At 42.0% G+C, this 14,827-nt stretch overlaps 1 protein-coding gene across 1 annotated transcript in view; it reads right to left on the reverse strand.

Moving 5' to 3' along the window:
* The window catches only part of KCNQ3 (potassium voltage-gated channel subfamily Q member 3), a 43,096-nt gene extending 29,734 nt beyond the window's left edge, over positions 1-13,362 (reverse strand). Inside the window, exons 1-3 of the mRNA XM_035903436.1 lie at positions 13,274-13,362; positions 3,367-3,457; positions 1,474-1,600 (exon numbers count right to left, since the gene is read on the reverse strand). Coding sequence (XP_035759329.1) covers positions 1,474-1,600; positions 3,367-3,457; positions 13,274-13,362 — 307 coding nt within the window. The remainder of the gene's footprint in view (positions 1-1,473; positions 1,601-3,366; positions 3,458-13,273) is intronic.
* Between the last annotated feature and the right edge of the window lie 1,465 nt (positions 13,363-14,827).

Below are 14,827 nucleotides of genomic sequence, written 5' to 3' on the forward strand. Positions count from 1 at the left end.
TTAAATTCATCTGTCCCACGGGAGCACCACAGTCAACAGGTCAGAAGATAAGAAATTCAGTTTTTAATAGTGCATCTAGTATTCTGTTCTTTTGGCTGAGTTTTCCCATTAAAATCTCAAAGCCAATACTACCATTTTTTGTAAGCACTCGGAGGGCCAATTTGCTGATTAACTGAAGAGGTTTGAAATGCAAATCACATCACTTCTTCATGTTTTGTTTCTTTTTCTTTTCCTTGTTTCCTCCCTGCTTTTTGATATTCTACATATACAGGAAAAAAGCAATACCCAAAGGCTTCAAACATTCTCCGGGCACTCAGTCTTTAAATTGGCTTCATATTGTGTCTCCAGCCAAAAAGAGTGGCACTGAATGGATTTCACATTTATTCACTTTCAGTCATTCTCAAAATACACTTCTGCCAATGACAACCAAGAAATTACATTAATAAATCCAATGTGATCTTTTCTGTTCTTTATCCAGATATCAATGAAGATTCATCCTCAGAAGTGAGATGACACTTTTACCGAGAAGGCATGAGACAGTATCAATCCCACATGCTCACACCGTGCGCTACTGCCTTCATGGTGCTATTAGAAGTATAAGAAGTATTTATACAACAGTAGCACCCAAAGGAGCACTACTAAATTGAAGATAGCACCAATGCACAAAGAAAATTTATTCCAATTTTGTCTACCATTTAGACCTACAAGACAAACAAAAGGAGGGCGAGGGAAGAGGGTAGCGTGTATTCGTTTAACTGCAGCACCACGGCTCCCCAGAGTGGTATGTGTGGTACAAATATAGAACAACAAGCTAGTGCTTGGCCTGAAGAGCATCAAAATAAATAAAGGAGTCCTGGAAACAGTGAATGAATATGGATGTGCACAACAGGTGCTCGGGGCAGAGTAAGCTCCTAAATGTTGGCTAGTTGGTTTGTGGACATAATGAGGAGTTTTAGGAGGGGATTCAGACGTGAATAATGAGTAATTTTATGATAGTTGTAGGCAGTGACTTCCAAGCCTGAAAGATAAAGTGGGTGAAATCACAAAGATTCTTGTTTGGAAATGCAGACCAACATTACAAAGGTAAAAAGCAACATTTGAATATAAAAGAGGGCTGGGGAAGATGGCGCAGTGTTGGGATCTGAAGTGGTTTGAAACTGAAGGCAGACACAGGATATTTTGGGATGAGCTTAAGAAAAATTCAGTAGGGCTCAGGACATGAAAAATGTGTTTGAGGGGTAGAAGGATCCATTTTTTCTTACTGACCAGCCACCCAAGAGTCACTTGAATAAATCGTTATTGCTGGGTACTTCAAATAATTACTCCAAGCAGGACAGAGCTCCTAAAACAGAGGGCAGGTCTGATTTCAGTGCTCTTTGCACTGCCATTCACTGGTTCTTGGACATCCCTCCAAACTGGCTTAGAAGGAAAAGGACATAACGGGAAAAACAGTAGTAGAGAGCATGTGCTTACCCAGCATGCACAAAGGCTTTCTGGCAAATTTGAGTCTCCCCCTCCATCCTTTGTAGCGACAGCAACACCCAGCAGCCCAGATTCTCAAGGCAAACTCTGCCCCAAAGATGAAAATGGCAAAAGTTTCCTGTATCAAAGACACAGACTATGTTATTGGACTCGTAAGAAGTTTTGCGGTAATTCTGAACACATGGAGACAGACGAAGATGAGGTACAAGTGTTGGGGTATGTGTGTGTGAGAGAGAAGAAGGAAAAAAGTGGGGAGGAGAATACAGGTTGATGAAAGAGGAAAGGCAAAGTGGGACATATCTTTACAGCTTTCTAAGTACTCTGCGGAAAGGATGTGCCCCTGCTGTTGGGTAAATGTGAAGTGCTTACCCTGCCTTGATGGAAGGGCAATTACTTCACAGAAAGACCTCCTGTTTCACAGGAAATGAAAAGACATATGTGAGTAGTGACTTCAAAGTCCCCAGTGCACTGTATACCCACACCCAGGGTTACCCACCAGCAGCGCATTCATGCATCTATAGAGATGGGGACAGGATACAGTATATTCATATGGCCATAAATCTACGGCAATAATAAAGACATGTATAAGACAATTTTAAGGCATATAGTATCCTCTTAAATTTCTGGTGCATGGAAGAATGGGATTATCCACCTTGCTCAAGAACTCTTCTATGCATGGGGAGGAAATGGGGAAGAAATATTCTCTGAGGTGCTCAGCAGAGGTGGACCAAAGGCAGCATGGGGCACACAGTTACTTTTCTTCTCTGTGAATAGCTGTCAAGGAAGAAAAGGGGATTTTTCCTGATGGTTATACCCACAGCTGCTAGGCACTTCTGAAAACTGCTGACAAACACATAAAAGCAAGCACAGGAGAAGGAGAAATAACCTCAGGGTTTTTCAGATGTGAAAAGACGGGTCTAAGCAGGGTAACTGGGACCAAAAGCAAGTTTCACGTTCCCTAGGGGATGAGGGTGTTTTCATACAGGCGCTTTTTGAGAAGGAACATGCAAGGGGAATTCACCTTTCATTCCTTTTGGCATTTAGTTCTTGCTCGGATCTACATGTCTCTGGGGATACAAGGGGAAATGGAAATTGAGATCCCAGAACTACTCCTGCTGTGTAGTTTCCCTAGGGATGCTTTTCTACAAGGCCGGGTTAAGTGAGAGGTTGCATTCTTTATTTCATGACAGCTATGGGAGCAGAGGAAGTTCTTTGTTAGGGTCATTTTCATAAAATGATGAATACATCATGTTTATACTTAGTGAGGGGGGTTTTTGGGGTGGTTTTTTTTTCTTCTTCTGCCAAATAGGAAGCCTACAGAAGCATGAACTCCAGCATTTATAAGCGAAGTGTGCTGGAAACATGGAGAAAGGAATATATTTGTTGCAAATACATTTTCTCTCATAGATAGTCATCAGAGGCACTGCTTGCAACAATTTCAGTTTTACTGCTATTGGGGACAAGCATGAGCCCAATGCTGATGACCTCCTTTGAAAGAAATGCCAGGATTGGTAGAATACTGTAGAATGAATCAAAATTGTTCAAAGATCCCCCAAAAATGAGTTTTCAAATGTGCTCAGGTCTGGCATGGTCAATAGGAAATTTACTGGTACTTCGATGGGAGAACCGTTAGGCAAATGCTGAAAAGCCAATATTTAAAAGTCTCAGGCTAGTATTTTTCCTCTCTCCTTAATTCCGTTTTACTCAGTCAGTGTTGACAATGGACCAGGAACTCTCCAATATGTAAGTGTACGGTCAATGCTCCACGACCAACAGAAGAACTTTTATTGCATGCGGAGCTGGGAGTAAGTTTCCATCAGTGCTGATGGGGCTGATTTCAATTCAAGGACATTACCAGGGTGATGCAGCAGCCAGTCTGCTTACCAGCAAGAGGAGCCAGTCTCCTGAAACAGTTTCATACTCCTTGAAAGTTGTCAGGACAGCTAAGATCAAACACCCCAAGACAATCAGAAACCTGGAATGAAATAAAAGGAAAAAACATAGAATTGTTACACCTCTCTGTATTTGCCTTGGAGATGTTGCCTATAAAAACCCAGGTGGAGACTTTTGGGGATGGCTACTTCCCATTGATGAGCAGTGAGTTGGGCTCTGATGAAGATCAAGGGTTCTCAACCTGGGTAGGGGGGGCTTGGCAGTCGAGAAATCATGGCAGGATCCTAAATCAGAATGGTCTGAGACACACATGCATTAATTAACTCATTTGCATTCTTCAGGAATGAAATGATGATACGGCATTTTGGGAAGGGATTGTGTGGTGTGGCAGAGGACTGTAATGCTCAGGAAGTCTATTCCAAGCTGATGTGCTGTGAGCTTCACAAAATGGCACTGCAGTTACAGTGGAATAAATCTCCTTGGCACATCCTGAGACCTGAGAAACAGTAAACGCTTCAATACAATGCAGCACCAGAACAAACCCTCCCTTGAAAACTGCACTGCATTTCTTTTTTTTCTTTTGCTTTTTGCACTCATTTCTATGCAGATGAAAAGATAAAAAGGTTTGAAAGAGAAACAATAGAGAGGGTAAAGTTCTGCTCTCCCATAAACGTAGTGCATGATAAATCACTGCCCCTGTGCTATTGTCTGTCTGTGAGGCTCCAGAACACAGAGACTTGACAGAAAATTTAACTCCCACTGCTGTTAAATCCAATTCAGACCAATCTAAAGTCACGTTGATCTTTGTAAAACTATTCCCATGTTCAAGCTATTCAAAATCTTTTATACATAAAGAGGTAAAGAAAAATCAAGGGAGTCTCGTAAGTGATTACAGTGAAGCAGAGTGGGGGAAGCTCATATTCTAGTACTTCATGTACCCAGATCACGGGCATTTTAATGTGCTCCGGAAACCTGATCCACAGGAACAGAGGAGCAGGTGGGCATGGAAATAGTTCAGAGCTTAGTGAATAAATTGGAAGGACGTCTCCATAAAAGCTCTGGATCCCTTGCTTTCATAGCTAGGGTACATCAAAGAAATGATAGGCATTAGGTACTGAAATCGTCCAGGGAAAAAAGCTTGTTAAGAATCAAACAGTGTTTAGCATGTACTACCTATTTTGAATTTCAATCTGATATCTAAAGTGTGATTTAATTTCTTGCTGAGTAAAACTCCACTTTATTTCACTGGGTGAAATGAGCAAAGTCCACAGCCTGCAGTGTGGAGGCAGTGAGCACGGACCATGGGGAAGGGAGGCTCAGCTCAGAGACACGTGTCCTCTAACCTGGGGTTTTGTTTCCTTCATGTATATGGGAACCTAGGAGTAAGAGAGCATATTCTCAGAATCTGCAACATTTTTGCATCTGGAATAAAAGGAGAGAGATGAGCTCCAAATATCTCCTGATGCCTTTTGGGAAGGAATTTCCTCCAAAGAGCATCAACTAGCAACCTCCATGCAAGGAACAGGCAACAGTGAAACACTTTGTGGCAAACTCTGAAGGATTACTTTCTCATGGCTTTCCTAACATTAGCTATCCAGACTGAAATTTCCTATGCCAGGAAAATTTCAGATCAGCTATTTTGAGCAAGGTTAGGACAGAAATAAATGTATTTGCTCATGCTAAATAATTCTGGATTTCTTTGACAAGTGTCACCTTCTCCCACTCACCATCCATGCTCTAGAGCAAGGGTTATGAGGTTGGTAGCAATCAGCTTTGGGTCCAGAATGTGTCTTTTACCATCTGCCTATTATAGACACACTCCTGATGCTCAAGACATTCTGCAGTTAACTTGGCAATTCTGCAACGTTCCTGCCATGCCCTCAGGCTTGCCTTGCCACACCATACCTTGCTGTCCCCGCCTTGCAACTAAGAAGCCCGTAGCTCACTGGCTTCCCAAGCCCCACAGTCCAGCTACCCTGTACCTCGATGAGCAAGCTGGTGTGAACTCAACCGAGACAACAGGATTCCTTTGATCAGCTATAAACCACCTCTGAGCTGCCACATTGCAGCTGTTGCAGCGGCACCATCACTAATTCTCCCTTTAAAGCCTTAAGCTACTGCTACTTGATGCTTTCCATGCCAGCCATTTCTTTATACCATGTAAAAATTTGGTCACCCATCAGCTCACAAGGCAGCATTTAAATGATTTAAATGAAAGGCGAAACACACTGAAAATAGTCCAAGGAAATTACATCATCAGCTACTTCAACTAAAGGCATGGATTTACGACATCATTCAGTAAAACAGTGCTGTCAATTAAAGACGAAGTGCAGACTTTTGTCCAAGAGGAAGAGAGAAGACAGTTAAATCGTCATCTTTTGCCTAAAACTGCCTGATGTTTAACCACTAGAGGGTGTCAGTGCTCCATAGAGCAAGGGGATACGGCTCTCGTCCTGTTTTCCTTCCCCATGAAACAAACTCGATGCAGGTGATATTCAGGTGATCGCACCCAGGCATTTGCTGTGCAAGAAAGGAGTTTCACAGCGGTGAAATGGTTTTTCCTTGGTCACTAACCCCCCCAAATGTTGGCATTAACGCACTGCTAGCTCGATCGCTCTGTGTGCTGCAGCCCATGCTGCAAGCCCCACTGCTCAGAGTGACAGCCCACCCACGAAAACTACAGATCATGCAAGACAAAAAAAAAAGCAAAATTAAGGTGAGGCTGGAGATCACAAGTCACCATGAATAGTTTTGAGGGCAAATCTGAACAGGGAATGTGGTCTGAACCCCCCGTTGCAGGAAGTGCATGAATGCAGCACCTCAGAAGTGCAACTGCTGAGCAGGAACCATAGTCCCCAAAACCACACAGACCACAGACCCAGGCTTCTGCTCCTTCTTCCATACTCTGGAGTGTGCAGGGATGAAAATCCTGTGTCAGGACACATAACCACAATCCATCTTGGAAGTGCCAGCTACCCTCCTGCCGCAAGGTTTCCGAAGGATAAACACCCACTGCACGCTAATCAAATCACATCTCAGCAATCCTCCCCTAGCATCTGAATTGACGACCGTGTTCAGAGCACTTAATGAATTTTAATCTCCATTGATGCTATGCAACCCACTGATTTCCCTGCAGCTGCTTCTGTTTCCGATCTTGATGTTTACAAAGACTGCAAGTCTTCTTGTGTCCTCTTTCTATGGAAGATGCTACACCGGTGTCATGGTTTTTTTCATCAATCCCCCTTACTCAGCAAAGATTATAACAAGGTGCATCTTCACCTTGCTGCTCATGCCCATATTGTGGGCATATTTACTCTATCTATGCTCATATTGTGACCTTGAGTACATAAAGACTTTTAACTTGCTTGACAGTTGCTGACTCTATATTGTCCTATGGCAATAAGACAATAGCTGAGTCTATATTGTCTAATTTCATCCTTTAGAAGCAGCAGCATGGGTCCAGTGGTTGAGTCTGACTGTAAAATCGTAACATGCAAACTACAGGGAAACAAACTGCTGAAGTAGCAGGGGATGAGCCTAGGGGAGACTAACACTGACCTGGGGCATCAAGGGGCAGAGAGGGAGAAAGACTCAAATTTACTCACAGTTATAATGATACTTTCCAAGGGACACAGAGCACCAAGGGTTAGAAGGAAAAAACAGGGTAAAAGTCAAGGTTTAATAAGGAAAATTGAGTCCTGCTAAGCCTAAGCTTCCTATTGAACAGTGTTTCAGCAGGTGGCAGTCCAGACTTCAAGACTGTCAATCAGATATGCCAAACGCGGATCTGAATTTGGTTCTTCAGTTTTTAGAACCATCCTTGCTATCATTTTACATCATTTTTCACAGCCCATGACATTATACCTATTTGCTGTATTATGCCTAAGATCCTAATTAGTTTGGTGTATGTATAAGTTTCAGATAACCAAATGACAGTGGTCCTTTGTCACTGTCACAACTAATATGCTATTCTAGTAAATACATGTTCTTGTTACTGGAAATCACATGTTTAACACTCATATTTTCTTACTGTACTATTTTGGTGTATTAAAGACAGTATTCAAAAAAACCCAAGTATTTTTTCCAGGAACAAAGTAGTAATTTATGACTATGCTAGACCATGAACCTAATGTTTCTTAGATGAACATCACAGACTGGTTTGTTTGATAATTTTTAATTTCTTTTAATATTTCACATTCTTTGAATTTTTCTTCTATATCTGCTTTTATTTGAAGCCAATAGAATGCAGATTTAGCTAAGAAGCTTTCTATTTTTTCCATATATATGTGTTCATCATGTATCCTGTTCAACTTCTCTTTCTTCAAAATTTTAGGAGCAGATCACATAGTAATTTGCCTATAATCGATTCCAAAACATAGTAGTCCTTTTGAAGCTGTCATGAGGACTAGATACATCATAGGCAGGCCAAACAATATTTGCATCTGACATAATTTTGGCAAATTTTTGTGCTGTGTGACAAAATGTTGTCTCAATTAGGCTTAGAGTTAATAGAGAGGAAAGTGCGCTTCTAGTGTACAACTCATGTTGCTTTAAAGTAGACGGCTCAAGCTGGTCAGAAACACCTACGAGAGAATTTCTTCTCTGTAACTGTAAGGAAAGACTCCAGTGACTAGCTCCTATGGAGAAGCTTGCTCTGTAAATTAGCTGAATGACACCCCTTACATGGAGCCCTGTTTTGGATATAATCACAAACACCACCTTTTAATAATGTTTATACATTTTTACTACTGAAAGAATTAGGTATCGCATCTACATGTGGTTGAGGATCCCACTTACAAAATAACCTAGGCTCTGGGCAGGAAGGCCTCTTGAAGAGTTACTAGTAAGAAATCTCCTCCAGTGCAACAGTGCATAGACTTCTGTTTGCTCTCACATCTTCAATACCATTTCTTGCAAGCCATTGGAATTTCCTCTGTCTCCAAATGTTCGTATGAATCTGAGATTGTTCTGCTTTGCTTCATTTTGTCCTTTCTTGTTTTCCCTTAAAACTTTTGCTCTAGTTTCATTATGTTCTGCCACCTGGTAAATTATAATGGAATTCTCTAAGATTATATTAGCAAACCTGGCAATGTTTTGCTCAATTTTTGGTTTATGGTTCCCAATGCAATATGGCCCTAAAACCATGGTTCCCACACACTTTCCTGATTTTCATATTGGAACAACCTTATTTTCTTCAGCTATTGGCTTTTACCCATAAGGATTAAGAATGCATCTTTTCTCACAGTTCTCTCAGTTGCTCTATGTTCCTACCCACCATCTTTTTCTCTGCATCCAAACCTCAGTTTTCACAGAACATCTGCAGTATCTTGCACTGATGGTTTTATGGTTGCTAATGACAGGCTTGAGCTGGGATTTTTAACACTAAAAAAATGACATTACCAAATATTTGAGAATAGCTCTTCAGAGAGAAGGGAATGCATGCCTGATTATCACAGACTTATGAATACTCACTGTTTAATATTTAGATTCTTGCATCTCTGCTATGCCAAGCAATAGGCCAGTTACTCTTGCAGAATTTAGTACCAAGATAGGGCTGACAGGAAAAATCCCAAAACTTTGTGAGGCTGCAAAAGTGTACTGTGCAGAGGGGTATGGAGAAGTGCAGTGAGAAACTCAGTGGAGGTCCTGGAGGAGAAGCAAAAAAGCAGCAAGTGCTGCAGGTAGGGATGTTCAAAGGTTCCTCTTTCTCTGCATCCACAGATCCTACTGAGCACACACACAGAGCTCAGTGCAGGATGCCATCAAGGACGGTATGAAATGCCACACTCAGTAAGAAGAATTGCACTCTTGCTCTGCTGCAATGGCAGAGACAGAGCAAGATCCTCCACAAGATGCTGGAGGAAACCCTAGGATATAAGGAAAGATCCCTAAAAGATCCCTAGCCTCACTGGCATATGAGCTGATCTAGCAGCTGATGAAATGGTAGCCCAGAATGACGCTAGTCCATCGGTGACAGAAGCGAGAGCCATTGCCCCTCTCACAGTAGGAAGCTGAGCCAGAAAACCTAAATGCTTATTTGTGCCAGGTTTCTGATGACCTTGGGTTCTCATTGGCAGGAGTGTCTCTGAACGGGCTTCACTGCTGTTTCTCTAAGTTTGGAAAGCTTTTAAAAAGCGAGATCTGGGAGAGGAAAGCTGTGCTTCACAGCAGGGCATTTAAGGTGCAAAAGAACAGCTTTTAAATCAGACAGTTCCTCTCTCCTGTCCTCCACATACAAGCCAAGAGCCTGGTTAAGGCCTCCTCCTCTTGTTGCTTTTTCTTCAGGACCAATCCTAAAACTTTTTGGCTTCGGTGCCCTGTGTACCACCATTTCCAGCTTCCTTAGGGAGCCTGGCTTGCTGGTATGAAATATTTTGGGTCAGCAATGTCAGACAGCATGAACAACATCATCTTGGATTTTCTGCTCTAGGGGATATTTCAGAAGAATGGCCTGACACATTTCCCAGGTCTGCTGGCATGAGATTGCAAAAGAGAAAGCCCAGAGCACCACATTTACCTGCCTGATTTTTCTCATCTTGGAAGACAAGAGTCATCTGTCAAGATCCCATTTCCATCTTGTCTCTGAGACAAGTTCTAAAGATGTTCTGAAAGGCCCAGCATACATAGGTTACAAGAAGAGGCCTAGACTTCTTATCACTTGGGCAACTAGGGGCCAGATTGCAGAAGTGAAGGAGAGGCAATGACAGCATCAGCTACCAAGGAGTTAGATGTCTCCTGTCCTTCTGAGGCTTGAATAAGGTTGGAAAATCTTCTGACTGTCACAACTAAATATTCTGAGTTGTTCCGTTAGTGGCTTTAAATTCTATTTTTATATCAAGTGAATGACATTGGACTGAACTATTGTTTGGGGCTTTTATCTGCCATGGCTAGTATGCCTGTCCATGGGCTTATCTCTAGCTGGCAGCATGCTGCTAATTGAGTTGAGACTCATAGACAGTGAGTTGAAACACGGTGAGCCGTGCAGCACGGCAAAGCAAGGAAAAGCACAGAGCCAAACTGCATCACCCAGCAGCCCCAGCTGCAATAACTGCAAATCAATGAGATTCAGAAATTCTTCTAACAGGACATTCTCCAAAGGACATTAATCAATAGGACTACAAAAATGATCCAAGGGCTGGAGCACCTTTCCTATGAGGACAGGCTGAGAGAGTTGGGTTTGTTCAGCCTGGAGAAGAGAAGGCTGCGGGGAGACCTGATTGCGGCCTTTCAGTACTTCCTATAGGGAGCCTATAGGAAAGATGGGGAAAATCTTTTTAGTAGGGCTGGTTGTGACAGGACAAGGGGTAATGGTTTTAAACCAAAACAGGATAGATTCAGACTAGATATAAGGAAGAAATTCTTTACAATGAGGGTAGTGAAACACTGGAACAGGTTGCCCAGAGAGGTAGTGGAGTCCCCATCCCTGGAAACATTCAAGGTCAGGTTGCACAGGGCTCTGGGCAACCTGATCCAGTTGAAGATGTCCCTGCTCCCTGCAGGGGGGTTGGACTAGATGACCTCTAGGAGTCCCTTCAAACCCAAAACATTCTATGATTCTATGAAATTTGTGTGAAGCCATTTGAAGGTAAACTTTTAAGATTCATACATTCGTTTCTGCTAAATTTTGTCAAACAAAAGTGTAGGACATTTGAAAGTCAGCCTGTAATTCAGCAGCCAAGTGTCCAGCCTTCTCCAAACCCTGTAAAGAGGTAAAGTGAATTCAGAGTATATAAAGAGCCTAAGGCAAGAGCATTAATCATCCATGTGAAAACTTAAACATCCTGAGTGGGAATTTCCAGGAAGGTATCTTTCTAAGCATCACCAACACTGCTGTGTCCAAAAGAAGATCAAGGAGTCCACTTCCAAACATGACAAAATCTCAGGGATACCCAAGCATTAGGATCTCTCACACAGACATGCACTGATCTCCCCACAAACCCTCCCCATTTCTTCAGAATGGAGGAGATGAATACGTTACGTCCTCTGAATGAATTTTTAGGGACCTCCAAAGAATGCAAGTGGGAGAAACTTCTGAACCCACTGTCACGCCTTTTGCCTTGACTGAACACACTGTCATGATATTTTCTACCTTCCAATTTGAAATCAATGAAGATCAAAAAACTGTAGAGGAGAGAAAAAACCAAGCAAGCAAAAATCCCAGTCAAATGGCCTACTCGCCTTTCTTCCACCTGACAGAAGTCCCTTTTCTCATAGGCACTCACATCAAATATATTAGGTCCTCCAAATGTGATATAGCTGCAAGTGAACTTCTAACATGAGGAAGACAGCACGGTCCAGAAATAGCCTCAGTGGTCTCTAATACAGGGTATCTAGGTAGGGAAGTGATAACATTAATTCAGTGGCCAGGCAGATTCTTACAGTGAATTGAAAAGAGAATCTTTACTTTTTACTGAAGACTTTGACCCATTTGGGATTTTTGACAGTTGGGTCTTTTTTTTCTATTTTTGACCATATTTTGTGAAAGAACATAACTTTTTAAACAATGCCAGTGCTTTCAAACTAATCTGGCACCTTCAGACAGGTGAGATTGCCAAGTGAAAAAGCTATTTCCAATTTGTAATGTACCTTCTTTGCCTGTGACATCTCAAACTCCATCACACGCTCACCTTTATGTGTGAACACAAGCACTTTATGCAACGATCTCAGTTTTCATATGGAGTGGGACATTCAGAAGAAAAGATGCATGGTGCCATTCCCAAGGGGCATGTCCTGATAATGCAGCTCCTATGGAGCCAGACGTATGGCTCAATCCTGGCAGATTGAGTGGAATCTCCGGATTAGAGGAGATAAATATTATCACCGTAAGAGCCCCTTCCTGAATTTTTTGGCATTAACTCCACAGAGAGCTCTACCATTTTGCACCGAAGATGGTCACAGTTTTGGCTGTGACACAGAGCACTTGACTCAGGACTTTTCCAGCTAAAACCATGAAGTATTACAGCTAGAATGGAAGAGATATCCTTTCCACAGAGTGCTTAATCACTGGCTGTACTGGGGAAAATAAGACAAAGATCTCAGATCCATGCCTTGAACTATCCAGTTGTTGGGGTCTTTTTTTAATCCAGGAGGATTTTTTGAACTTCTTCTGATTATAAAATCAGAAAAAATATGTGAGAAGTGCAGAGTCATCACTTTATCTTACTCTGTGTGACAACACTGCACATCAGTTTTTCTCAACAAACTCGTCCGTAGGCTATGACCCGTTCCCAAATCCAGTAGTGCTGCAAAACAAGCACACATCAATCAGTCAGGAAAGGAGTTCTTACTGTGCAGAATACAAAGTAAACAAGGTTCTCTCACTTTATTCACAGGGAGACAGGAGAAGGAGGAGAAAGGATCTGTGCTAAAAGATGCAAGGGCTAAACTCATGTTACAGCAGCTGTGACCACAGTTATAGCAGTGGTGTGGAGTAATGCTTTTTCTTGGGATAAACAAATTAACGCAGGCAGAATACTGTGTTAATAGACAGACCAAATTTCTCTGCAAATTAAACCAGATTTTGGGTCCATAACTTTATGCTATTCTTATAAACCTTTTCTTACATGAGATTTAATTTTTCCTTCATGCTCCGTAGATAAGCAGGCTGTGGTTTGGCATTGATGATCAGTCAAGCAACAAGGTCTCACAGCTCTGGCCCATTGCCAGTACCCCATGAAATGGCATTCGCTGGAAGCCAGGGGTGCTGAAAGAAGAATATTCTTGAATAACTCTTTCTATAAAAGAACTGGGGATGTCTCAGAGGCTTTAGATTGTCTCAGTTATTGCATGAAAACAGCCATTTTTAAATATATCAATGTAGGGGTCTTATCTCTGTCAGAATCCCACCCAAGGGATGGGCTTTTATCAGGTAATGATGGACATCCTAGTGCAACTTCACTCGCTATCTGCTGCACCATAGTGGCGCAGATGTCCCATAGGTTCTGTTACAGATTTGCCAGGCCTGTATGGATACTGAAGATCCCCCATGGCGTCTCACAGCACACTAGGTGCACATGATTCAAGCCCCGGTTCTTCGCCTTTTTGGAAAGAGATGACTCCATTATACCCATTGAGAGTACTGTCAGAGTCCTGGTGCTGAACACAGTGTCACATGGATGAAAATGCATTTTGGATGTCAACCTGAGCAGCATGGTCACACCTTCCCCAGCTGGCCAAATGTTCATGGCCATGCCTTCTCCCACACTGCAGAAATGAAACCACTCCCTGTAACTCAGCTGCACACCAATCAAACCTCCACCACAGGTCTTATGCCCTTTTATACCTGCATTTCAAAATATATTTGAGGGCTTCTCTTCTCTCGTAGTTCTAAATGAACATTGTGAAGATTTTTTTAACAATCTATTGGGAAGACAGAAGGACAGAAAGTAGATTTCAACCCTAAAATGTCAGCTGCTGCCTTTATGATTTAACACATGACAAGGTACGTGGTCTGGATAGAAATGTGAGGGGGGTGGTCAATTGCTTAGAGGCAAATCCCTTTATAATAGTGTTTTTTCAACATCTCATCTCTAAACTAATGAGAATATGTCAATAATTTTAAAGCGATTCAGCAAAGGTGCTTACAGAGGTTGTGTCATGTGGAATATCTATGGGATCTGCACCTCCACAGGAAAAAGCATTGAAGGGTCTGCAGCTCCCCACGGGCTGCAGACCCATGATGCTAACACAACCGCTAAGGCCAACACAGGAACAGATGAAGCATATAGTACAGATAAGTTCGACGTGTTCCTTTTTCACCTCCAGTTCACATTCATTCGTAAATTATGAGTTGTGTTAGCATAGCAAATGAATTACATCCTCCTTGAAGGTGAACTTTGGATAAGCTCTGTAGAGGTCATTGTATCCTCAGAACTTTGATTTACACAACTGAACAATGGCACGTGGTATTTGTACCTATGTAAATTCAATGCTGTTTTAAAGTCTTTCTGCTGCTTTGCATTACCAAAAGCAATTAATCAGCATTCAAAATTCAGAATGATCATCTGTAAGCATGTGATATTTCATCTGAAGTCTGAAGTTGAAGTCTTTGGAGGAGGTTATCAGCCTTTTCCAGACCTGCCCAATTTTATTCCTGAAGTATTTCATCAGCATCTGCAACAATGCTTCTCGACACAATATATGATGGCCCTTTTGCTCAACTGGCTCGTTAATATCTCAGATTACATTATCCCCTTTTAACCTGACAGTTTCAAACAAAGACAATTCTATCAAACCTTCAGGGAAACATGGCAATATGGAAAGGAATATTTTATTTGTTTTTCTTTGAAGGAAGGGCTCTATTTAGTTGAGTAAGTAATTTGAAATGGCACAGAATTCAGCATACGTAAAGTGCATTTAGAAAAATGAAACCAAATTTGCAGTAATGAGAAGTTCTGCATGCAGAATACAATCTAGCAAAGCAGTGAATTCTGTACTAAGCAGCTCTGTTGGG

Source organism: Egretta garzetta, unplaced genomic scaffold (assembly GCF_000687185.1).
Source record: "Egretta garzetta isolate BGI_Z169 unplaced genomic scaffold, ASM68718v1 scaffold50, whole genome shotgun sequence".
In the NCBI taxonomy this organism is placed as follows: domain Eukaryota; kingdom Metazoa; phylum Chordata; class Aves; order Pelecaniformes; family Ardeidae; genus Egretta; species Egretta garzetta.